Here is a 25,481-nt window from a genome sequence, read left to right on the forward strand (position 1 = left end):
GTTTGAAGATGAGGATGGTGAGGGTCATTGGACCAAAAACGCGCGTGTCGGGATACCAGAGACTCAGAGTCTCTTCGACGATTCCAAACTTATTTTTGGCGATGAAATGAGTCCCTCCTCCCCCTCCCCGCCCCCTCCTGCGCCCTCCGAAGTCACCGTCATCTTCCCCCGGTTTACCAATCCTCTCTCATTCCACTTTTCTCACAATTCTCGCGAAGGGAATTTTCGAACGGTGAACGACACTTCTGGCGTAATGGATCATGAATGTGTCCGAATTTTTATCATCATTGACGTTACCAATAGAATTGATCTTATATTGATCTTATCTATTCCATAGTGAAGTGAGAACCTAATTTTGGGAGATAATCGGATATAATTTATGGGGGTTGATAACCCTAAAACATTAACGCAACTACCCCGTAATTTTTTCAAACGATTTCATAATTTTTATTCGGATTGTTTGTGAGTAATACCGATCTCAATGTTTAAATTTTTCATTATCGATAAGTGAGTTTGATCAATTTCTCCTCCCAGAGTCTCCCGAAATGTTAATCTCCGGTAAATAAGAACAAATCAATCAATCCTCATCTAATTATCCGCCCTCCCCCTCCCAAAAATCCCTTAAACCTCCCGATTAACCCGAGTACTTTGACCCCGTTCGCCCGCTCACCCCCGATTTTCCTCTCAAGTTCTCTCAATGTCCGTCCGGTTGTCACTTTGTTCCTGATGTCACCCATCGCTGCCAAGACCTTCTCTCTCTCTCTTTCTCGGTGAGTGAACGCGCGCTTTCAATTTGAGTCTCTATTCCACTGGAAAGTGGCAGAATCAAAAAAGACCATTCCTCCCATCCCCCTTCCCCTCACTCTCATCGGGGGTAAAAAAAATGCAGGAGACACTCGTTATACTCGCGTGTGACGCATCGCACGGAATTCAGTAAATATCATAAAGCATACAGCAGTTGAGTCGAATATATTCGCATTAGCGAGTGTAACGCGATATCCACCATCTTGAAATAATTTTTTTTTATCCTCTCCACCTTATCTCTTTTCCATTTCTCCCTCACTTATATCTTCGCACAGCAAATAAATGCTTCAGTATCCGGTGGAGAGTTCTGCCTCTCAAACGCATGTTTCGGCGGTTTTTTTTTCTCCTTTGAGACAACGATTGGACGGGGAAGTGGGAGGGAAGGGTGGCTTGGGTGGGCAAGGGGTGGAGGGGGATATATATGTAAGGAGGGTGTCGAGACTCTTCGTCTCCTTCTTGCGCATCGACACGGGAGATGGGTATAAGGAGTTTATTTTTGGCTGCCATATGCGAGGTTATTTCGATTTGGCTACGAGGAGGGCGCGAGAATACACCCTAAATAGAGTGGGAGCAGTGTCTTGACGGTTTTGGCGGGGAGGGGGGGGGGCAACTTTTTTGGGGGAATTTAACGGGGAGAGTGAAGTTGATAGGATTTTGAGGTGTTAGATTGAAAAATCAGTTTTTCCACTTTTCGAGCATTTAATAATGTTTGGATTTTATTCGAGACCTTTATGATTCCATTTCCAGCAGAATTAATTTTTTTCTCAAGGCGCAGTGAAGCGAAAGCTGTGAATGTAAAGAAATTGATGGAGATATAAATAATGCTTCCATTCGGAAGTAACAAATTAGTGAAGATATTTGTTCAATATTTTATTCAACGAATTTGCAATTTTCCACTTTACCCCTCAAGCACATAAAAATCATTAAATTTTTTAATAGATAGAATTTTAAATTGAATTTTTAACTCGGATTTTAAATGCGCTACATCTGAAGAACCGACACAACTAATTTGTTTAAATTCTCGTCAACCTAAACAACTTGCTATTCTTCCGTCAAAATTTGACACTCTCAATTTTGTAATAATTTGTTATGTTTAACTTCAAAAATAGACTATTAAAATATTTGGCATTGCGCCTCAAATCCTTTCCCATTCGATTTCTCGTCTCGTTGTTGAATACACTAGACAGCTCAACTGGGATAGAAAAACACTACGAACTACACAGAATACCGAATGCTCGAAATAGCCAAATCGTCATTTTCCTCGATTTTATCTAAATATAACGAAAAATAGTTTTCACGAGTTTGCTTACATGCTGTTGTAGCGGCTCTTGGAGTGAGTGGAAAATGCGGAAAGAGTTGGGGGTAAGGAGGTGGGATGTACAAGAGAGTAGGGACGACGCATAAACGTATAATTGGCTGCACTTAAATCTCTATAACACAGCAGTAAAAATGCGTAGAGCGCCACGTAAATCAACATGAGTACGATATGGCCATGGCGCCCCACTCCTTCAACTACTAGGCATTTGTTGAGTTTTAAGGTGTGAGAAATGTGCAGAATCATTTGAAAATAATTAAATCAATGGAAATTTTAACGAATTCTGCCTCTCAACGAAAACAGTTCAAGCGATCGTCCAGAAATCGTCGGGAAAATCATTGGATCTTCGCACGATCCTCTCGGGGGATTCGCAAAAATTTTTCGGAAGATTTTAGGGAGCCAATGAATGTTTTTACATCGACATATGCTGAAACTCCCGCACAAACTATTTTTCCCACTGTAATTATCGATTATCTCTTGCACGTGAAATAAGAGAAAAAATGTCGAGAAGAATTTTCCAGAACGAATATTTCTAGGTAAATTTCGTTGATGAAAATCCAGAGTAGATTCCTTCGCTCGATTTGCCGGTAACGGTACATTACCTCGATATACTTTCCGACAAAATTAACTGCAATCAGTGGAGAAAATGGCCCCAGCAGTTTCGAATTTCTCCGGATTTTACCACTGATCGTATCTCATTCGTTCCCGTCGTCTCAAGAATTCTCGTTATTCCAATTTCATGATTTTAATTGAGGAAAAAATTCGTTTCTGTCTCGAATCATTTTCAATCCTTTGATTACACGTGAAAGATGAACACATTTTCCGTAGAAAATATTTGCCTTTGGAATATCTTCCAAATATCTTTAGGAGGATCACCGAAAAGCTCTTTCGAATAATCTTTGGCAGATTCTTGATTCTGAGATTCCGAAAATTCTGGGATTCTTTCTATGCGGGCTGGTGTTCCAACAGAAGATGCAGATAGCAAAGCCATCTTGATATCTACCATTACCCGTTGCCCCTGGCCACCCCCTTTCACCTCCTCTGGGGATTTCAATGTGGAGTGAGGGAAGCGTGCAATTAAAAAGCTAAGATTGATAAATGACGGGGAATTAATGCACAGGGTGGAGACCTCTGGAGGGCACGGGCACCAGTATGGCTCAACAGCGATGAGTGAGTCCGGGGCTGAGGGGGGAGGGGTGCCATTCGAGGGTGATTGCGGGTGGCTTAATGGTGTTTGTATGCATGGGAACTAGTGCGAGGGGTGTTGCGAGTCAACCCTCTTCCCATCCACGCATTTCACGTCAAGCCAGACTGGACCCCTATTTTTTTATTCAAGAGGATTAAAAAAGCTTGATAATTTTATGGTTCATGGTGAGGACCTGTCGATTATTTGGGGAATATTTTCGAAGGGGACAGGAATTTATCGGGAGTGTTTTTTCTTAAGGATTTTTTTTAAGAAATTATTTTTCTAATGTGAAACATTTGCACAAATTAAAGTGCAGGGATTAATTATTAATTTTTAAATTCGTATATGGCCTGAGATAGTGTGATTTGTCAATGAGTGAGTGACGTTAGCAATTTTCAAAATGATTGTTGTAATTAAAAATGTGCGAAACTAACGTTTTTTTACTTCATTTGAAATGTTACAGGTGATGCGAGTAACGCGAGTATCGGCAGTGGTGAGGGTACGGGTGAAGAGGACGACGATTCGTCGGGTAAAAAGAACCAAAAGAAGAGAGGAATTTTTCCAAAGGTTGCGACAAACATCCTCAGGGCGTGGCTCTTTCAACACCTCACGGTAAGTGCAAAACTTTTATTTTTTGACTGAAAAACCAGAGATGATTCTGCATTTCTTATTCAAGTTGAATTGTTACTTTCAATGGAGAAAAATACCGTTCATCCCCCCCACCCACTTCATTTTTTTTCGATGAGTCTACTCCCAGCTGTTGCCGTGGAAATTTTTTAATTATGCAAAATCAATAATTTACTTTTCTAAATCAATCCTCGGTTAACATCAAATAATCCCATCGCCTTCTCGAAAAATTCATCTTTTTATTCGTCTAAAAACACGTCACCCAGTTTCGTACAAACAATTAAATTTTTTTCCATTAATCTTCCGGATATTTATATAAATTGACAAAATCATATAAACTTTCATAAAAACTCTGCAACTGCCGAAAATAAATAAATTTTACTCCCGAATAAATCGTCCGTCAGTATAAAATAAACAATCAGAGTGAAATAAACAATTCACTCAGGTCAATTTCACTCCATTATACCCCCCATGTTTTTCACTCAGTGCTGTCCAACCCTTTGAAGTCAGTGTCACTCAATCGCGCAACGACCACCCCACCCTCCCCCTACCACCAAGCAGCCCATCAATAAATAATCACCAAATGCAGCGATAAGAGACGTTTCAATATCCCCTAATTCACTTTCATTTTCATTCCCTGGTTCTAATGATTCACGCGTAATCTGAGCCGCAAAAAGCACAACGCGATTAGCTTCATCCCCCCCCTCCCCCCATATACAGCCTCACACTACATACATTGCGCAACGTACAGCATATACATCCGTCTCTTGTGCTCTCAACCCCCCTCTCACCCCCAGACTGAAGCGTTGGGTGATCGGGTTACCTTGCCAAGCGGTAATCATATTGTAGCCTTGGTTAATGCCATTACCTCGTGGCGAGGGGTTGACACCCTCTCTTACCCCCTGCCTTCTCTCTCATCGTCACGTGGGTTCCGGAGGGAGAGGGAGGCTGTGTGGTTTATACCAATTGTATTGGATATGACGGTCGCATAGTGGAGTTTACGGTTCGTTGGATGGCACTATGTTGAGCATTAGTAAACTTTTGTCATTCGCATTTTGAGAAGCTAACGATTTTGGCGGGATATAATATTTTTTTCCATGATTTTTCTCACGTCTTATTGAAGTGCACCGAGATTATGTTTTTTTATATTGTTATTTTGCATAATTGCGATGCATCGCCCATTTAAGGGTAGATTGCCCGCTCAGAAAAATTTCTGAGCGTCACCTGTCCCTCAGAAATGTAAATGCAGCCTCGTTCTCTCGATAATTTTTGGGTAAATGCACTACTCAACAACTCACATTTATGACAGAAAATAATTTTAGGATGACGTAAATACTCCAACAAAATCACTGACTCATGTTTGATCGATATTAAGGGTGGACTGAAGGTTTTACGCTCGTCGGAATAAACAAGCGTCTGGCCCTCGTAAATTGATGAGTCATTAGCATAAAATGTCATCTCATGGAGAGGCTATTCAAGCGTCAGGTGACATTATTGCCAAAAATACCATGACTTTAAGACATGATTCTTCCGTAATAACCTCTAATATTTACCATTACCTTTAAAATGAATTCCATTTTCCATATTTTCTCGCGCTTCAAAATTTATCCGCAATTTACAATTCACGATGGAGAAAAAAAATATTCATTGGAAGGGATTTCGCGTTCAATAGTACATCCACAACCAATCGCATAGCGTCTCCCTTCGTCGGAGGGAGGGAGATAGTAAATGGGAAGGATACACAGGAGTAAAAAGAGGAAGGGGTGAGGGAAGGGGAGGGGGTAGACCTGACCGCATCTCCGAGCCGCCTCCGACAGCCAGATATAAATTAAATTAATTTGATGGAAGCGGAATCCCTCGGTATCTCCACATCTCCCTCTCTCCTTGCTGTTACTATCCTGGGCGCATATTTGCTCGACCGCGGCCACGTCGTATCTATCCAACACACAGGTTTGATTAAATTTCGTTCCAGTTACGCGAATCTCTCGCGTCAACGGCAAGAGAACGCAATATGAACGCTCTCACTAAATTCCCAACGATCCTCCGGCACTTTGTTGTCATTAATAATCGTTAATATTTTTAGGATTTCATCGGAATTCATTGGTGGATTTTTCTCATTACTATTCATGTTTAATGGTAAAAAATAAAAGAACATTCTTACAATGATTTTAATCATTTTGATAGCTAGAGATTTTTTCTCAGAGCGAGATAAAATTGAAGTAATTAATTGAAGAAATGAGTCTCAATGAGATAGAAAAAATCATTCAAGAATACTAATCTTCATGATTAATTCAAGTGTATTTCAATTAGAAATGTTTTCCTTTGCCATTGAGTCCAAAAATGTACCTCAACAATGGCCCTAAATAATAAAAATTACCATCGAGTCGCCAGTAAAGATACAGTCCCCATTGCTATAAACCAAATCCCCCAGACAAAGAAGATTGAAGATCCAAACGGACATACATAATCCATTTTAATTTACCCGAGAGATATATCCGTCTAGTCATGCAGTTTTCTATTGGACGAAATGCTAACCTCTGCAATATAACGTCCAAAGTCTAAAGCCGTGTTATTTCCCTCCAACCAACCCCCTTCCCCCATTCGCTACTATGTTCACTTTGGCACTATCCTATTTCGCTACTCCGTTCTCAGTCTTCTTATATCAATGGATACATTCACTGGGATTACATTCTGCATTCTTTCACATACCTAACGTAAACGACAAACTGTCTTTTCTTGGCTGGTATCGCTATGTATTAACTTTTTCCTTTTTTAGTGATCAGTTTTGCTCAGTCGCGTGTAGTAAAGTCGACTCTCAGTTGCAACCTCACGTTTCTAAATAAGAGTTTTCTATAAATCAGAATTTTAAAAAAACCAAAAATATTTTCTTATGATTTGGGATTTTGAATATTCCCGATTATCGAAAATTCCATTATTTCCCCCTCCTCAAGTTCATTATATGTCGATACTAGTGCCATCGCTTTTTATCTAAGAACCAGAAAAAAATACCCGACTTCAATGAGTGACCCGATGATCTCTAACAATTTAACACATATCTTCATAATAAACGTTTAGAAAATTACATACGTGAGAATATCAATTATCCAGTCTTAATAAAAACAATGATCCCTCCAGCTTCAACCGTGAAGCATGAAAAAACTCTCATATTTCAGAACGATTGAAGTTTTCTCAAGTACCCGAACAAATATAAACGGAATACGTAATCTCGGCTACAAGTCTTTTACGATCCATTCACTTAGCATTGAGACCCCCAAGGCTTGAAAACCGATCGTCTCGAAAATGCTCATGGTTTCTCATACCCATACCGGATATCTTAAACAATTTGCATGGTGTGGGCCGTGGGGTTGAGAAGAGAATCGTAGTGGCAGTTTGGATATATATTTTTTTTTTCCTTACCAGTTGTAAAAAGGGGTACTCAGCACTCAACTTGACTCGGGTGGAGCCACCGTTGGGTTATTTCTCCACCATCTTTCTCCCTTCCTCCCCTCTAGTCGTTTGAGTGCTACGCGGAGCGTTTTATGCGGCCATAACCGTAGCCCAGCATGGCCCACTTAGATCTCCTATCTGCCTCCTGGGGACGAGGAGTGACATCTATTGTGCCCATCTTGCACTGACAACACCTCGGAACAGTTTCAAGTGTACGTGTGGCGTTTAACTGTCGAGTCTCCGCACCTAGACGAGAATTTTGGGTAATTTTGGAGGTTAAGCTCTTGCCGGCTGAATCACTCATTGAAGTTCTCTGATATTGGTCCACGAGAGCAAAAAGTAGGCGTCTGTGTTGCTCTGGCGCCGCGGCACGGGCCACAATTTGAATATAATACTTGGCTCTGTCAAGCACGACAAGCCAAGCAAACTGTAATTATGTTGATGCGCACCATTGTCCGCGGTGTCTCAGAGCCCATGGAGTCTTGCTGTTTGTGTCCGCTCAAGTGCCGCTGAAACATTCGCCCACGACGTCGATGTGACGGCAGAGAGATTTTTATGGCTCTCCGTTTTTTCAGAGGGTGTCTTGCACCATTTGAAGTTATTGGCGGAGTCTTCCGCGGGATGCGATTGAAGTTCGGGTAGTTGAAGGATAGACTTTGGGCGGATCAGGTCCGGTGGTAATGGATAAAGTGTTGTTGTTAAGCTCTGATGGAGTTTGAGGGAAGCTTAGTTGCAAGCATTAGACGGAAAATTGTCAGGGCTTTCTGTCACAGAAATGAAAAGCTGGGTTGTCTAGATTGCATCAGCATTTGATTCAATGAGAGTGACACTCCATAGCCGCAAGATTGTGGCGGGAAACTGCCTTAAAATGCTAAATACGCAAGTAATTAATCAACTTATCTATCAATTCCTCCAAGGGAATATGGATTTCCCACCCTTCGGTAGAGCTGATCCCCTCAGCACTTCGGATATCGAAGATATCCCATTGATCCCTCAGTTTACCTCTCTGCTAGGAAAAAAAAACCAGCAATAATGCAAAGAGAAAGTACCTTTTGGCCTGGACGAGATAATTGCAAAAACTGGTGGAAAGGACCCCGGCGATATCCTGTCGGTAGCATCCAGTCCCGCATCCTGTCGTTTAAAACCCAGCGTAAGAGAGAGCCAAACGTAAAGAGGGGGTTAGGAGGTGGGAGATGGGGCGGATGGCCCTGGGATTAGACTGTCGCCCCGTCGACAGGGTAATCCCCTATTTTTGTGAAATTTATCGCCGTTAATCCCTCGTCCTCGCGTGCACAGAGCCCTCTAACGCGAATCCCCGCTTTTTCTCCTCTCCTCCTACGTTTTTTTTTTTTTTATTATTTTCGAAACGAAATTCATTCCTTTCAGCTGCCTCCCCTTGTCGATATTAAAAATAATAAAACGTCTCGTGGATTTCAGGGAGTTGAATTCATTTCATCATACCCTTGGTCTCTGTGGAGATGTTGAGCATAGCCACATGGAGGACATTTCAACCCACTCGCGCAAGCTCTCTCTCCCTCCTGGTAATCCAACCCGGATTTAAAACATTCGTATCTTGAATATGCATTCGTAGGTTTAGCTCTTGGTAATATCCAGCGGGTCCAAACAGCTGAGGACTGGACGTCATTCGGGCAATCCCCCATCCTCCTCACTCCCCCCAAACCTCAACCCTCCCGTTAGCAACGGAAAATGTTTATCATTGTGGTACACTCCCACACCAATTCAGCATTCGAATATCTGCATCAATTAGGAAACCTCTCAAGGACCTCAACCACCGGAGGTAACAACAGATCTTGATGATGCTGCAGAATCTCCTCTTCCTGCCCTCTCCATTCGAATTAATCCAATTACACATACAGCTCGAGAGTATCTCCAACTCCATGGGTATTTCAAGGTACATTACAGTAACACCAACGTGACTTTAAGTCTAAGCCTTAATGGACGTGACACAGCTACGTCATCCATATGCAAAGGGAGAAATATGTTTTGCACACGGTTACTGTCGTCTACCCCTCTGGAGGGATTAGTAATGGCGATTTCTCGGTGATTCAAATGTCTCCAAATTAACCCTTCACCCTCGCCAAATACTTCTGAATTATCAACGATGACGTTGATGACGATAATAATCACGTAATCATTTATCGTGATGGTGCAATCAAATGACTGTTGTCATTTGATGGAAAATGACAAGTTTCTTGATGTCAGGCATCAAAACCTGAAGCAATTCCATTAAGGGCTTCACCTCAACCATTTCCCCGTGGACCAGTAAATTTTATCCAACGTTTCTTCCACGCTAAGATGAAAGGAAGGGAGATGGAGTAACAACATATAGATACCTTGGGATATCGGTGGCACCCCATTAAGGAGAGTGCTGGACATCTGGGTGCTTTATGGCTCTGTTATACACCAGACTTCACTACCTGCTTACGTATACACAGAGATCACGAAAGGTGGGCAGTATGTTGGATGAAGTGGTGTGTCTCAATACAAAGTTCGTGGGTATTGAACGATATCGAAGTCCCCACTGGTCATCGAAAGTGGTATCAATAGTTGATGTGAAGACCCTTCCTTCACCAAATGGTTCTGTCCCCAGCGCCCAAATTTTGTTCGTCGATCTTCTCTCCCTCTCTCTGATGTCCCTTCGGGCATTGCCGGAATTCCCGGATGGATTTCACTGGAAACGGGGTGACTCGTGGATTATATTATTCACAATACATTGGGCACTTTCACAGTGGCCAACGGGAAAATTTTCACCAATAGGCTCCACACGCGTTTAACAGGACCAATCGACTAGGGGTGAATGTTCCCTTTCATTTTCAAAGTTTGTGTGCTCCTAGGGTTGATGCGCACTTCCTGCTCGGAATCGATTTCTGGATTCACGTCATCCTGTGTTTGTGATTGTGGAAAAATGTCTGGACTTTGAATGTGTGTACATTCGGAATTTAGGTGTAGCTTGTCATGGTGATGTCTTAAAGGTGAAACACACCTTCTAGGAGTAGCGTTTACTTTTTATTTTTACTCGTCTTCGTTGTTCGGCGACACTGGTCAATGTTAGTCATGTGTATATGCACTCAGACAATCGATGATTTTGATTGATGTTTTCTTGGATGTGTGAGGAGTGGCAGTTTACTTGTACTTGAGTGAAAAAACATTATTTTTTGAAGCTATTCCAGTTTGAACGTTTTCAGGGTAACTTTCTTCCTCGAAACCGAATCCATACCGATAATCAATTTAACAGTAGCCGCGTTTCAAGTGGCAATTTTCACGACATCACTTACGACATATTCCGCTTTATTTGCAATGATCAAGATCGAGTAAATCACTTTCATCTAAATACATGATTAGCCAATAAACACACTCATCATTTAACATATAATTATCTTCCGACTCTATGAAATTCAAAAAGTTATTTCGTCAAATTCTACTGGACACGATAAATAGATTATGAATTTTTCAACATTTCAAGACCTTAAGGTCTTGAAGATACCAGTTGTTGGATGCTCATGTGTTCACAATTACTCCTGAAATAATCATGGAAAGATGTTCGTGTTTGTGATCAAAGATACAGAGGAGATGTGAGCAATAATTTATCCTCCGGTCATTATCTGTTGGATTACTTGGCCAGCACCTCCCATTGGCGTTTAATAGTCTCGTGGGGTGCTATCCCTCATGTCGGCCATTGAAACCTGCACATTATTTCATCAGACGTCGAAACATGCACAATCATTCGACAATTTTTTGCCCCAATTTTGGAGGATCACCAGCTCGCAGTACCTGCAGGCTGATGTAATTCATTCGCAATAATTATGGCTTATTTAAATATATTTGATCAGCGAGTCGCGGTAAAAGTGATATTGTTGTGCCGATTATGTCCGGATGATTCGACGCGCAATACAAACCTCGTCTGTTCGTTGGCGCAGTGGATTTCCGTCCAGGCTTGCCTAATTGACGTCGGCTAACCGACCGAGTCATCTTTATCGGTGGACACAGCCGATAAAGATGACTCGGTGCGTGAAACGCGTCGATTGGGGGATCGCGATCGAATTAGTCCCCATTTGGTGCTCACAGCTTAATTGTGAAATCCCGGGGAAATTACCTAGTCACACTGTTAGTTGGCTGCAATTGGAGAATTCAATGAAGAGATGGAATTGCCAATATTTTTTTTTTCACAATTCTCTCCATTTTCTCTGCCCGTCAACAGTCGTGGAACGTTGATACTATTCATGGAATGTACATTAATCCTGAGATAATTAATTACAAATCAAGGAATGGGACTCTACTGTTACCTTTTGAGAAACAATTCACTCACCTTTGAACTGGAATTTCTAAAAAAAGCTCCACTTTTTTCGCCAGAAATTTCAATATTTTATGGAAGCAGGAATAAGCGTCTCTAATCGATTCTTCGTAAAATTCCCCTCCATAATTTTCTTCATTTATAAATAGTATTCCTTATTTTTTAATGGTATTATTCATTTAATATTCTCCTCCGTAATTCCTTTTCATGCAATAAAATTTTCGTACAATGTTTCCCCAAATGATTTTTGATTTTAGGTACATCCTCTCCCACCAATTTTCATCAGAATTATTAATGATAAGATCAATTTTTCGCCAAAATTCCTCACCTTCAGAAATAATTATTGAAGTTTCAATTAATGATCTTCCAATATTGCATTTTAAGAAATCGTTCATTCACCTCTTAACCACAAACTCCATGAATACCTGACACTTTATTTTTCTCCAATTGTTTTAATACTTGATGAGAGCCGAACAGTCACCTTCAATCGAATCTCCATAAATCGTTTGAAAAATCGTTCCCAGTGGTTTTACCCCAACTCTTTCCAAAAATTCAATATTGTCCCCATGATGCTTACTCGTCACGACATTACTGAGAATATAAAATCCAGAATTCCTGGCACGTAGCACTGTCAGAATACGGTCCTCGACTATTGTTCGCCAAAAATTGTACCAGAGCCACCTTTAGCATGTGAGATACGGCCCTCTAGTGGCCGCCTCCTGTCTCACTTCTATTCTGAACATTTTCTATTCTTTCAGTTCGTGTGTGCTCCTCACATACTGAATGTGGGGGGAATGGGATGGAGATGGCTCAATTGCCGTGGAAAGGCAGAAGAGCGGGGCCACCTTCGTTTCCTCGGGGCCCTCGCGACCCGGCCATCCTTTAATTCAGCCTGACAGGTGAACCCCCCCTCCCCCGTCCCTCCTCATCCCATTCCCACCCCTCCTCCAATGCTCTATATACCCGTCGGCTATCCCTCCGGGGTAAGATAGATCCGTTCCCGGGATTTCCTACGGGATACGTGGTATCTTATATCATGGGCGACCATCTCTATATAAGCAATCCGGAGCTTCGTCTCCGCCCCTCCATTAGCTTGGTTTGTGATATACCTAATGCGAGTATCTGGAAATCCGAGAGATCAAGTTGAACAATAATATGACAATATCATTTTTTTTTGCTCGGTGAGGATTTCATGTTGATGAACGATACGGTGGGAACAATTGGTATTGGATTGTGAAAACATTGTGGCATGAAGAAATCTTCCTTGAAGATATTGAATTGATTGAAGGTGTCTCATTAAATTTGAGATATTTGTCGTGTCTCAATTCCAATGCATATCCTAGGATCTTGGTTTGAGTCACTGAAAGTGACACCAAATGCACCTTAATGTCAGACACTAGTTTATCAAATGTAAATGCTAATCGTGCAGAGGAAGCTCGCCAGATTGAGTTACAATTCTAATGATTCAGCGAGAAATACTTCTACTTCAGAAGTTAACTACTTCATTTTTTTATTCCCAGAAAATAACCTGGCAAAATGCTGGGTAATTTATTTCATGCCATGTGTAACTAGACTCTCCACATAAACACATGTCCAAATCCTGAAAAATAAATAGTAAAAATGTTTACATACTAATTGAAGAAAAATAACCAGTGCCAGAAGATACTGATCAGCAATAGAAGCTGGAGGATTTAACCGAGTACTTCTCCAGCATTCCACTGTGATTACATTGCGTGTAGTTTTCCGCCAAGATGTTGTCGATGTAACAGAAAATAAGGAAGAGGTATCACATAGTTGGCCTCAACTGTGTGCAATCCACCAACAGCCACAGCCATTAGTCATGATTAGGCCGTCGACATTGATGCTCATGCCCCAAGAGTGTGTCCAAGTCTCTCTGACCCTAAGATACAATCCTTTGATACTGAATGGTTGAGCGTGTGGCTAAGCCATTTCAAAAGCCACCCATTTTCTTATCTGACTGTTATCGTTACCTCTCCACCGTCGACACGCATCTCTCACTCCACCATTCTGAAATTACTGGATTTGTGGGGTGAGGCTGTTTCTTCATGCCATCTAACGAACGTTGCTGAGTTTAATTAATCGTGAACTGTCTTATCGCGATAAAGTCCATACTTTCTTGTTGAATAAATTTGAATGCTGAAGATGAAGATTTCAGACGGTGGTCGGTAAATTTGACGAAGCCAAAGATAATTAACTGTTTTAATATTGTTTGCTGAGTCTACTTGCTACATTTCAATTGTACGAGACTGATTGGACGATCCACGAAAAAAAATTCTGTCTAGATCACCCCTAGGCACTGATCAGGACTTGATATCAGAATTTAATGACGTTACGCCTGAATCCAAAATTTTCCACTAGGTATTTTGACCACTGAGAAGTTTATTTTGCGAGTTTTTGAGATATTTCCACTTGAAAGAGGGTCATCTACTTACGGCATCAATACAAAATGTACCAAAATAATCTCGACATAGGGAGACCGAGGATAGATGTGCGTATGGTAAACTGCCACTGACTATTCGTTTATATTATTTTCTACCAACTTTTGCATGATGGAGTTGAGCCAGTTCTCCTGGTCCATTCAATTACCCGTGAATTGTTCCACACCATGGAAAATGTACTTCACCAACGTCACAACGTCGATTACACATCGTTCATCCCTCACTGAGCGTAACAACTGCTTCGTGCCAAAGAACTGTATTCCTCATTTTCTCATTGTTTTTTTTTTAATCCTTATTTTACCTTCTCTCGTAATATATCTACGCGTCGTTGCATCTCCTTTACGAGGGCTCCTCAGTGAAGACCGCTTATCCGTGCGTTTCACGCCGGAATAGGGCAGAGCGGATCTCGTAATAGGTTAAGAACGATTATACCCGAGCCTTCAGGATTTCTCTACTCACTGTCTTGTCGACATCTGCCACGGTTCATCGAGTCCCTACAAGGAGGCACTCGTAACTCAGTAAAAAAACGTTGTTACATATCAAATTGAATAAGAAAATCATTCAACATATCAACTTGTATTTATACAACTAATGTGACACTAATGAAGCAGAATTTAATGAGTCTTTAATCGACATGTTTTCATTATATTCCATTGGTTTAATTCAAATTATTTATATCATTACTTTGTTTCTTGTCTCACTGTCACTTATCGTGCTCGATATTTCAATGGACGATGTAAAAAATTTATTGCTAAATCTACCACCGACTTTTCAACATAAAGAGCTGCAGTGTAGAGGCACATGTGGTGTAACATCGTGGCAATTTCTATCATGCTATGTTCACCAGTAAATGGATAACTCAGTATCCGAGTACAGAGTGCCTTTTTGTTTCACATAATGTAACTCAATACAGTTCACTCCCGCTTTATTATTCACCGTGTCATGTTACAGAGCTCGATCACTCTTTTCGATTCGTCCCGCCGTCTCCGTCTTCGGCTCTCAGTTCTTCGTTCTCCACCGATGCCTTGTCCTGTCGCCTGGCATCGGTGAGGAGATCACGAACAGCGTTTTTTTTTTTTTCTTCTTCTTCTTCTCCTCATGACACAGTGATAGGCCGTAGTGGCATTCCACGTGTCCTCTCCCACCCCCTGCCTCCCCCCCATTCGCTGGGTGAGAATGAGCCGCCCGAGGTCCGTAGAAAACATTCACGGAGCGCGCCGGCTCATCAACGCCTCTCGACCCTCCGTTGATATCCTCTCCCATTGGCGCCCTTGACAATGCCATCTACGCATTCCAATCTTCGCGAAGAGATTCACCTCCTCTCGGGTGTGTCACTAAAGTCGCCGACCAATGGTGTAGGTTATTATTCCTTTTTGTTATTTTTCTTTCAAGTTTATTTGGTATTCAATCAAGTGAAATCAACAGTCATTTCTTGGGATACAATGTCTTGAAATGGTGAGGATGAGGATGATGAGAATAAAATACGTATTTGTGGCGTTTAATGGCGATACTAACGTGGGGATTCGTCGAATCCCTCCATCTTTCTCACTTGACACTGTTGGAAGTACAGATACATCGGGATTCTTCGTGTTGGAGAACACCGCATGGGGCCCATCATACAATATTTCTTTCGTCCAATGCTGTACTCCAAGATGTCTTGGATCCTCTTTTGACTTTTTGCCGATTTTTTATGGAGGGAATCTTAAATATATCTCGTGCCTTATGTCTATAACTAGCTTGAAAATTGGGGAAGTGATGGCACTGGAGGGAGGAGAGGGGAATGGGTTTACATGTTCATCAATTGAAATTTGGATCGTCTTCAGGTTCTGCACGTCGTCGGTAGATGGTCCAATAAATCCAATGAATTCAATTAAAATATCCGCAGTGTTTGTATCAACAACGAGATATATCGGTGAAGTTGGACGCCGATGAGGCGATATGATCCACGAAAAGATGAAGCCATGGAGAAAGAGAATGGGAAAACTCCTTGGAGGGAGTTGTATAGTTGTGGGTGGAGAAGGGGATGAACGAGGGAGGGGAGGGCACCCGTAGAGATTTATGACAGGCGTTAAGCAGTAATGAAATTGCTCGTTGCTCGTTTCACCGAGGGGGTGTGCTGGAAGCCCAGGGCTGAGAGATGAAGAGAGTTGGAATGAAGAGCGAGACGGAGATGAAAATTGGTGGTGGTGACTATATACCAACAATCACGTGGTGCAATTACCTTTTGGAACAGCTGGTGTACCTTACAAGTATGGCGGCATTCTCTTGTGAAAGAGTTTTTAATTGTTCGTTTCGTTCGTTTATCGTTCGTCGTAAATGGATATTCCAGTGATTTTTTTGAAGGTCATAGCTGACAATTCTGTGTGCATAGCATTTTTTCCCATTACATTTAATTTCGTATCATGTCATATACTGTCCAATTCCCATTCAACCCTTATTCTTCGGCCATTTGGTCCCAAGACATCGGCAAAAAGACGTTGCCTGGTTTGGTAATACTGGCATTGCAGACCAAACCCTCCGGATATCAAAAAATGTTGCCGGTGGTCGAGCACCACGAGAAGCGAAACGAGTTGCGATAGAGAGGATACAGGGAAACATGCTGGGGAAGAAAAAAAAAAGAAATTGGTCGAGCCAAACGAAATACATATCCGTATCCGACCGCAAGCTTCCATTTCCGGTTGCCGCCAGTCGTGGGGTAGGGGGGGCCACTATATTTCCGGGACATTTATCCCAGTTTATCCCGGCGAGGCCAAGAAACGTTGGATTGGTTGGTATGAAGAGGTTGGTGGGGCTGCTACGGGTCATTCTAACGGCCTTGTTGACGGCTATACTGTGGTCGATACTGGTTAGGCAGCAGTTGGGAGAGGGGAGTTGTATGCCTATCAGTTCGAGAAGGATTGATAGATTTTCTTCAATGTCTTGGGGTAGAGTGTGATGTTATTCCGGTTAATTAGTCTCCAACGTACGCCAGAATATCGGAGAAATCGGCGGACCAGGATATTCTTCACGTTGAATTCAGGCCCTTTGAAAATGATAACTGCTATATAGCTATTCTAGGAAACGCATTTTCCCGACCCAATTTCAGGGTGGAACAGAGTGCAAATACCGCCATGCGCGCCCGAGCCAAACGAATAATGGCCGCGCTCCGGCATTTGCCGATCCCTCCTCACTCTCCTCCCACCTTGCCTGCACTCTGCTGTCTGTGCCTCGTTTTTTTTCCGGCTATTTTTTTTTGCTTTGCTTTTTCCATTTTATATATATATATATATATATGTATATATATTTTTTTTTGTTCGTTCTTTTGTCGAATCTGCCGGGGCTTTTATGCGAGCTACGCGCACACGACGAGCTTGCTTTTTCGGGGAATGGGGGAAAATGGAGGAGACGGGAAAAATATAAAAGAGACAAAGGGACTAGCGGATGATGGCCGTCAGCCAATCGAGAAGTAGATGAGACAATAATTTGTTTTTACTATTTCGTTTTTTTTTTTGTTTTTACATTCAAATGCTGATGAATTTCAATTCTTTGGTTCTCTCTTTGATGAGATTCGTTGTTCCCTCGTTGATTTTCTCAGCTTCTTCATCCCCCTCGGTTGAAGAATTCGCATCAGTTGTTTTGCACGAGCAACGCATTGTTTGTCGCGAGAACGCCGAGAAGAGACGTCAGAAGATATATTGCGGTAGTGCTGGATGAGGTGGGGCAGGGGTAGAATGGGAGGGGTGAGTTTTGTGTCTGGTTGAGTGAGAGAGAGAGAGGCATCAGCAACTTGACGAGGAATATACCAACAGCAAGAAAGGATGAATGCGGTGGAGAGGGGACGAGATTGGGAAAGAGGTTCCCAGGATCGATCTACTCACCTCCCTTCAGCTGGGGTTGGAACGAGGACACAGGTGCTTCTCGATGGTGGAGCTTAGTGTCTGAATCAGAGGCTGGTAGCAAATCCTCGGCTGACGATTTCTTTTTAAATCTATAATTTTCGGGGGTCAGGCGATGAAAAAAACATCTGGGGATGATGATTAAGTTATTTTCATGGATTTTATCAATACACATGTACTTGGCAATTGTTGGGCTCGTGAAAGAAAAATTTCTGGTTCTATTGAAGCCTCAAAGTGATGGAAATATTCGTGAAGACCCACTCATCGTAGGTGGAATCTTGAATTTGACTTTTCTGAAGACAAACGTCGACCAATGCTGATCAGCTGATTTAGCCTACCTCAGTCTGTGGAGGATTGTCAAGGGATCTAAACTTGTGCGAAGATCCACTCATCATTATGGACTATCTTGGCTCAATCTTACCCCCTATACTGCCCTGCTAATGATTCAATTTTGCATATCTAACCCGCATCTCATGTATCCACTGTCTATTCCCCCATCAGATCATCTAAATTTTTTCAGCTCAAAAAACTTTCAGCCAACAATGAATTATTACCCCGAGTTATAAATGCATGTATAACTTACCAGACAGAAGCAGTCACCCAGAATGGGTGACAATTGTGAAAGATTTATAGTAAAGAGACTGAAGAACTGAAGATGAGATCCCGACAAACTTTCTCCGTCTTTCAATATTGAAAATCCCAGGGCGAGTTTGATACCTTTTTCTCCATTTCTCTCTCTCTTAACTCGTTGTCCGCCGTGAATAAATTAGAATTCGAGTATCCACCAGTGATGTATAATGTAATGGATACCTCCGGACGATGGAAGCCGCCGGCGGAGACCGGGTCCTCTCGGCTGATTAATTATTTCAGTTTGAGCCACACGAAACTAACAGCCATGGACTGAGAAGTCTTTCACAAGCCAACAGTATCTTGGACTTCTTGGAATAAGAGAAGAAAACACCTCTCAATAGTTGACGCTGTCCCATCATTATTTTTACACGAGTTCCCCAATTTTTTCGTATAAATTAGTTAATCTCACCATCAATAGAATTCAAGAATTAAGAATCGTGAGGTATTTATCTCGTCTTCTGATAAAATTAGAAATATTTTTGAATGAGAATTGGTCGGAGGCGGCGTCTATAACTCCCAAACAGCAAGACCAACTGAAATGAGATAAAAAGAGAAATCAGCGATGGGGGAGGGTGTGGGGTAGGGGGATAGGAGAGGAGGAAAATAAGAACTTAAGATCCGTGGAGCTCGAGACGGAGAAATGAGAGAGAGGAGAGGTGGACGGCTCGGAGATCATCTGCCGCTATAACAGGCTGCCAGCTGGCAAAAAAGTCAAACACGAAACAACGTTCCCTCGGCGATGCTATGTTGATGGTGTGTCGCTGCTTATTTTCAACCCGCTTGCATACCTGGTTAGATACAGTGTAGGATGAGACCCATCCTGAAATGCTCTCTTGGCTCTGATCCGAAATCACATGCGATTCTCAGTCTAGGGGACAAATCCGTGGGAATTCTGAATGACCAGAGATAGCCGGGACAGTAGGAGAAAAATTATCTTGAATTTCATGATTATTAAGTGATCATCTTTCAGATTGATCTCATGAAATAGAGAAACGTCTTGATGTCTTCACTTGATAAGTCATTATATTGCTGGTGCATGAAGATCAACATATTGTCCAATGGAAGTTATAAAATCATCGTCACATTATCAATTTTTTGGAATATTATTCCGAGTCGGTTTTTGGTGATGGAAAAACAATTTCGAAGACAAGTTTTTCCTATTTTTTCTTTTGAAGTCGTTTAAAAAATATGGTCGTCTGAAGTGCTGGACGGAAACATCAGAATGATCTTTGGAAGATACCAAATATTTCGGAGACATGTTTTTTCACTAGGGACAATCATCAGAAAATGATATAGAAAATCAGATGACAGAAATCGAAGATGTTAGCCACTGCACCGAATCGTGTAGGAGCCCGGTTCCATTTTGTTTCTCTGGCGGTGTGTGGTGGTGCGATAGCAGCGGCACTCTGTCAGACCGTGACGTTATCACGACACCCCTTCTACCTAGCTCGGGGGTAGGAGGTGAGGTCTCGCCGTATCTCTCGTCTTGCTTACACGTACGCGGAAGGCAATCCGTTGCACTTGCCCAGCCTCTCTACAACGTTGTGTATATGTGTGTATGTGTGTGAGTACGTGGATCAAGGGTTGCCTGACTGTTCTCCCTCTCTCCTTCCTGAACCTATTTCAGGGGCAGCAGAGGGGCTTCTGTGCTCCACGGTAGAGCGCCGATAAGATTGTACCCAGGGCTGAACGAGTTAAAATAACCCTGTAAAATGTAGCAGAGCTTTTGCATCTTAAAGCGAAGCATTTCACTGTAAAACGAAGGCTGTTCGGGATGTAACCGATGTTTATGGGTTTCTATAGATTCGCGATTTTGAGATTTTGATGAGATTGTATCGACAGGGGAAGAACAATAATTCTTGTAGCGCTTTGAATTTTTTTTTTTCATGGAACTTGACTAGTAAATCTTTTGCCTCCAGATTTTAGAAGTTTATAGCGTGCTCAGGGAGAATTTACAAAAATACATCAAGTTATTAATGACCGGAATAGGAGAATTGTGCATAAGCTCGAATGACACGGCGATAACGTAGAAAAAATAGTAAAACTAGAAATTACCTGAGTTATTACGATTTTTTTAAGCATCGAGGAACGTATTTACAAAAAATTATCAATATCTGGATTTTTTTACTTTAAATAAATTAATGACACCCCATAATTCAGTACCATCGTCAATGAAAAACTCGATCATCAAACCGATCTACTCGATAATCAATGACCAATCGACTGATGATTCCACCCCATTTATCGCTGATAATCACTCGACAATCGATCCCTCTTCAGTCTGATAACAGAAAAATCATTCTCGCTGATCTATTTTTCCCGAATTTTTGGCATCAAGCTTTTGCCCACCTCCCTCTCCCATACTGCATACGAAGCTTCCGGCATTGGCATAACGTTCAACTGCACCCGCACACATAGAAATTCACACGGGTGTCTGCACACGGAAATCCGGAACGCGCTTGAATCCGGCCGCACACGCTCGAGCACGCGGCATCGATGCATATATCGGGTACCACACGAGCCGTGCAACTGTACACCGTCTCTCCGTGTTACACTGACGCTTCAGTGTTTACCGCACGTGTGCTCCCACACAAAAGCTCTTGGCAACAACAAACCCCACAAAAAAATATATATATTCCCTCCCGCCACCCGTCCCCTATCACTCACCACTTTGCGTTCACACTCTTGCGGATGGCATCGTTCGTTGGACCAAATATGCGAGACAAACGAGATTCCCCGCACTTCCCTGCAGTTGCATTAACACGCCTATAATAAATACCCGGCGTGTTATTAATATCGTTAATTGTTAAATACAAACCCGCGTAGAAAATATTTATCACCTGAGTATCTTCCATAAAACTCCGCAGCAATCATCGGAGTTTAGAATATTTTTGAAAGACAATTCTTGGTGATAAACATTCTGGGAAGTGAATTTTTGAAAGTTATTTGTCAAACTAAAGTTTAGAACATTTTTTTAAAGAATAATTGTCATCCTACCATCTTCCAAAGATTCCATTTAAATGACCAGAACTATTTTCCCAAGATCTAGTATTGTAATTATCTGGATTAATAATCAATCCTGAAAAAAAATAGTCCAATTGAAGCGATGGCTTCATGTCAATACTAAAATGAAAGAAACACCCCAAAAGCACCCTAGCTTCATACGCCAATTACAGGCGGGACATTAATTATTTTCAAAGTGGGAGAAGAGCTACAGGTAGAGGTGGCAAGAATGTATCAATGTGTGTATTTATCAATTGAAAATTTTATTTTCCTCTCAACCCATCACCCGACAAATTAAAAATCCATGTTATTTCGAGACAGCCTTTTCAGCTCTCATCTCCACTCGTAAATACGTTCCACAGTTATTTTAAAGGTCCCACTCCACCCCCTCTCGTGTATCCCCCGCAGAATGATTTATAGAAACGTAACTCCCCCCAGGGCCCGTAGGTTTCAGTTTGTTCCCGTTTCGGTCAGCTTCATTTCTTTTATTTCACAAAGTCCTGCAACACACGAAACACCCGACGACTTTGTGTCTATTCACTCGTTGTATAACCCTGAAGAGGTACGAAAAAACCCTATATGAGGTTGAAAAGGCAGAACGAGTCTTCGGATGATTCTCGGGATTGTCTATGAGGTTGCGAGTTTGTGTGAGGCAGGGGGAGGGGCAGGAGGATGGGAGGGTGAAGAGAACTATCCCCTGGAATATTTAATTACAGCTTTAACGTTAACAGCGAGAAGAAAATAACGTGCCACTCGAATAGGCCCCCATTGGCGAGAGACCGTGAAGTGCACTGCTCCTCTGTATTTACCTCGTACTTCTAATTGCTCACGGCTCCCCCTCATTCTCTTCCTCTCGTCTTCTTTGAAACGAGTGGAAACCTCTCGACGATCAGCCATTACACCGAGCGATGCTCCATAACGAAAAAGAAAAATAGGACATTGTAAAAAATCAGCGAGTGGTTTTTCTCAAGTTTTTTTGACGAATTAAGACGCTCTCTTCAGACATTTTACGTGTCTTGTTAGTGTTTTAAATACTTCCACTCACTTTTTTAGTGGCCCATGGATATCCTGCCCTGGAATTTGTTTTTCTGCTGGAGATCCTTCAGAAATATTGAGAGGAATCATCGAGAGATCCTCCGAAGATTCTTGAAAGATCAGGTTTTTTAGGTGGACTGAATTTCACGTTGAAATTATTCTTTGAAAAATTCCTTTAAAATATGTCTATGAATAATAATTGTCTTCCGAAGATCTTTTGCTGATTCTTATGAAGATTTTCGGACGATCTTCATCACATAAAAAATTCTTTACACGCCCTAAAAAACTCCAGAAGACTGATCATTCCAGAGATAATTTATTTATCTTCTGTCTCAAAGAATAATTCGTTTAAGATCTTCAAAAAAATATTGTCTAACAAAGGTGAATAATCTTTAAAAGTTTATTCTCGGTTAACAAGTTTATAATTAAAAAAAAAAAACCTCACCGAGCGTATCGATCGAAAAAAGCAATGCAACGTGATGAATAAAAAGTTGATGACCCCTACGAAAGCTCGCATTGCATGATGCCGTAGATTGTGCTTTTGCAATGATCAAGGGTCCGTGATTGCATACGCATTAATTACTCACCGCTGAAGTTTAATATTAGCCATGCCCTCCCGTGTTTGTACAATGCAAAAGGGGGTTGAAAAACACCTCACTATTACCGTGCACTAATTTCCCCCTGGAAAAAAAAAGAAATATTTACCCGATGGTATTATGGCACACAGGCGTATTTATCGGCCATATTGGCACACGAGGTGGCCAATGGCGGGCGGAGCACCTGCCTCTCGTCAGTGCCGGGACTCTCGTCTCGCGTGCACACCAGTATGTGCAATGGTTGATGCCGACGGGGGCTGGGCACTGCGTGTGATATTCTCCTGGTATAAAGTACACATTATAAAAATTGCAGATATCTTGAGTGGCTCAAATTCGCCATTTCAAACAATTAAAATGGTAATTTTCCCGTTCATCAAAGACATCAAGTGTCAATACAGGTTACAAAGTGAACGTGTCGCTGTAACGAATTGAAAGTCAATGAATGTCGGCGTGAAAGGCAATGGGACACGAGTCAGGAGTGCAGAATAATTAGAGAATCGCCTGGGCACGAGAAGAAAGACGAGAGAGAGAGAGAGAGAAAGGGAGTTGATGGGAAAAAGATGGAGAGAAAGAGAGAGAGAGAAAGAAAGAGTGGTTTCTCTCGTGTGATGTGCACCGCCATCACGATAATTATGCGAAACGAGGCGGCGTCGTGTATATGTGTGGTGTGCGGGGGCCCGTGATCCGAGATATCGATGGGATGCTCTTGTATAAATACTACGTACACGGTGGGCATTGGTGGCCCCAGCAAGGTCGAATGTCATTGCTGGTGACAAGGTCAACCGATGACAATCGCACTCACAACATTTCTCGCCAATTATCGATCCATTTTACCCCAAATAATCATGCCAATACGAATGACCAAGATGATGGAATGATTGAAGATCGTGGTCCTTGATCTGAGGCTTGCGCCCCAAGCTTTCCTCGACGTTACCCCAACGGTTGGTAATCGCGTATATGTTGACGGATACTGGCTCAATGCCAGGGAAAACTACTCACAATCACAGCCATTGGTCGGACCACGTCGGCAAGGCATTGGGCGCTTCATGCCTTCCGACAAAAGAACCGAGAGACAAAACGAGGAATATCTGCGGTCGAGGTACCAACTTAAAATCTTCATTGCGGTCAGCCATTCGTCGACCCAGACCACTTCTCTCGCAATATTCCTCTCCTTCTCTTTTCATCTTCTCTGCATTGTGTACCACCCAAGGGCAGCGATGCGTGTACGTGAAGGTCATTCCAATGCTTTTTTTTTTCACCTCAAAGTCTCGTCGTGCTGTACACACACTTGAAAGTGCACCAGTGCATTATTGCGATGAGTTCATGTGTATTTGTTGGAATTATGTACGCTCTCGCATCATTATGCGTTGCTCTTCGTCTCATATTTCCCATGACGATGATTATATGCTAGCGAGGAATATTCATTGAGATTGAGGTAGACCTTCGTCGGAAAAATAATCAAAGACAATTTGCTATTGGCTGAAGTGTTTGTCGAAATCGATTAAAATCGACTTCCAATATCGGAAGCCAATGAAAATTCAATGAAAATCTCATGCCAACGGTGAAAAATCAATCGCAAAATTTGCTCCAATACCACCAACTCATCAACTTTGGTATTCATTCGACGACTACATTCCCATCATCTTCAGAAGAACCATTTCCGTCCACCATAATAATTCCCTCGGCAATTTTTATTTAGTCTCGTTTCATTGCCCCGACGATGGCCTATGGGCAGTCGGCACGGTATGTTATTAGCGTCTGGTGGTGCCTCGTCGGTTATATTGCTCCAACTGCTTCACAACCTTCCTCTCTCATCTATCCATCTCGCTTCTTCACCCATAACAACCAAATTCTCGTTCATTCTCGTTTCACTTCTGCGCATACAGCGAATTGCCCCAGTGTGTATATGCCCCGACCCTCCCTCCACCACCACCACCACCTCCTTCCCCACAGAGGTGGAGAACTTTGGCTGGAGGTTGAAGGTATAGAAGATGAGAGGTGAAAAAGAAGTGAAAAATATTGTGGAGAAACTGTTGAGGAACTAGAGAGATTGGACGAATGGGAATTCTCGAGGATGAAGACGCCATTCTGACTGGTAGTATATACCGAGACATGTGAATGTCCATTCCAAATGTTTCTCCTACTCCATTAAAAACAATTTTTCCGTTTAATCAAGTTGTCCTGCATCTCTA

The 25,481-nt window shown here is 42.1% G+C and overlaps 1 protein-coding gene across 3 annotated transcripts in view; it reads left to right on the plus strand.

The window, feature by feature from the left end:
* Window positions 1–25,481, plus strand: part of LOC135162349 (homeobox protein homothorax) — a 291,410-nt gene that overhangs the window by 171,529 nt on the left and 94,400 nt on the right. For all 3 annotated transcript variants that reach the window (XM_064120707.1, XM_064120709.1, XM_064120708.1), the window contains one exon: window positions 3,769–3,917. In XM_064120707.1, coding sequence (XP_063976777.1) covers window positions 3,769–3,917 — 149 coding nt within the window. The remainder of the gene's footprint in view (window positions 1–3,768; window positions 3,918–25,481) is intronic.

The sequence above is a fragment of the Diachasmimorpha longicaudata genome, chromosome 5 (genome assembly GCF_034640455.1).
Source record: "Diachasmimorpha longicaudata isolate KC_UGA_2023 chromosome 5, iyDiaLong2, whole genome shotgun sequence".
NCBI classification, from domain to species: Eukaryota; Metazoa; Arthropoda; class Insecta; order Hymenoptera; family Braconidae; genus Diachasmimorpha; species Diachasmimorpha longicaudata.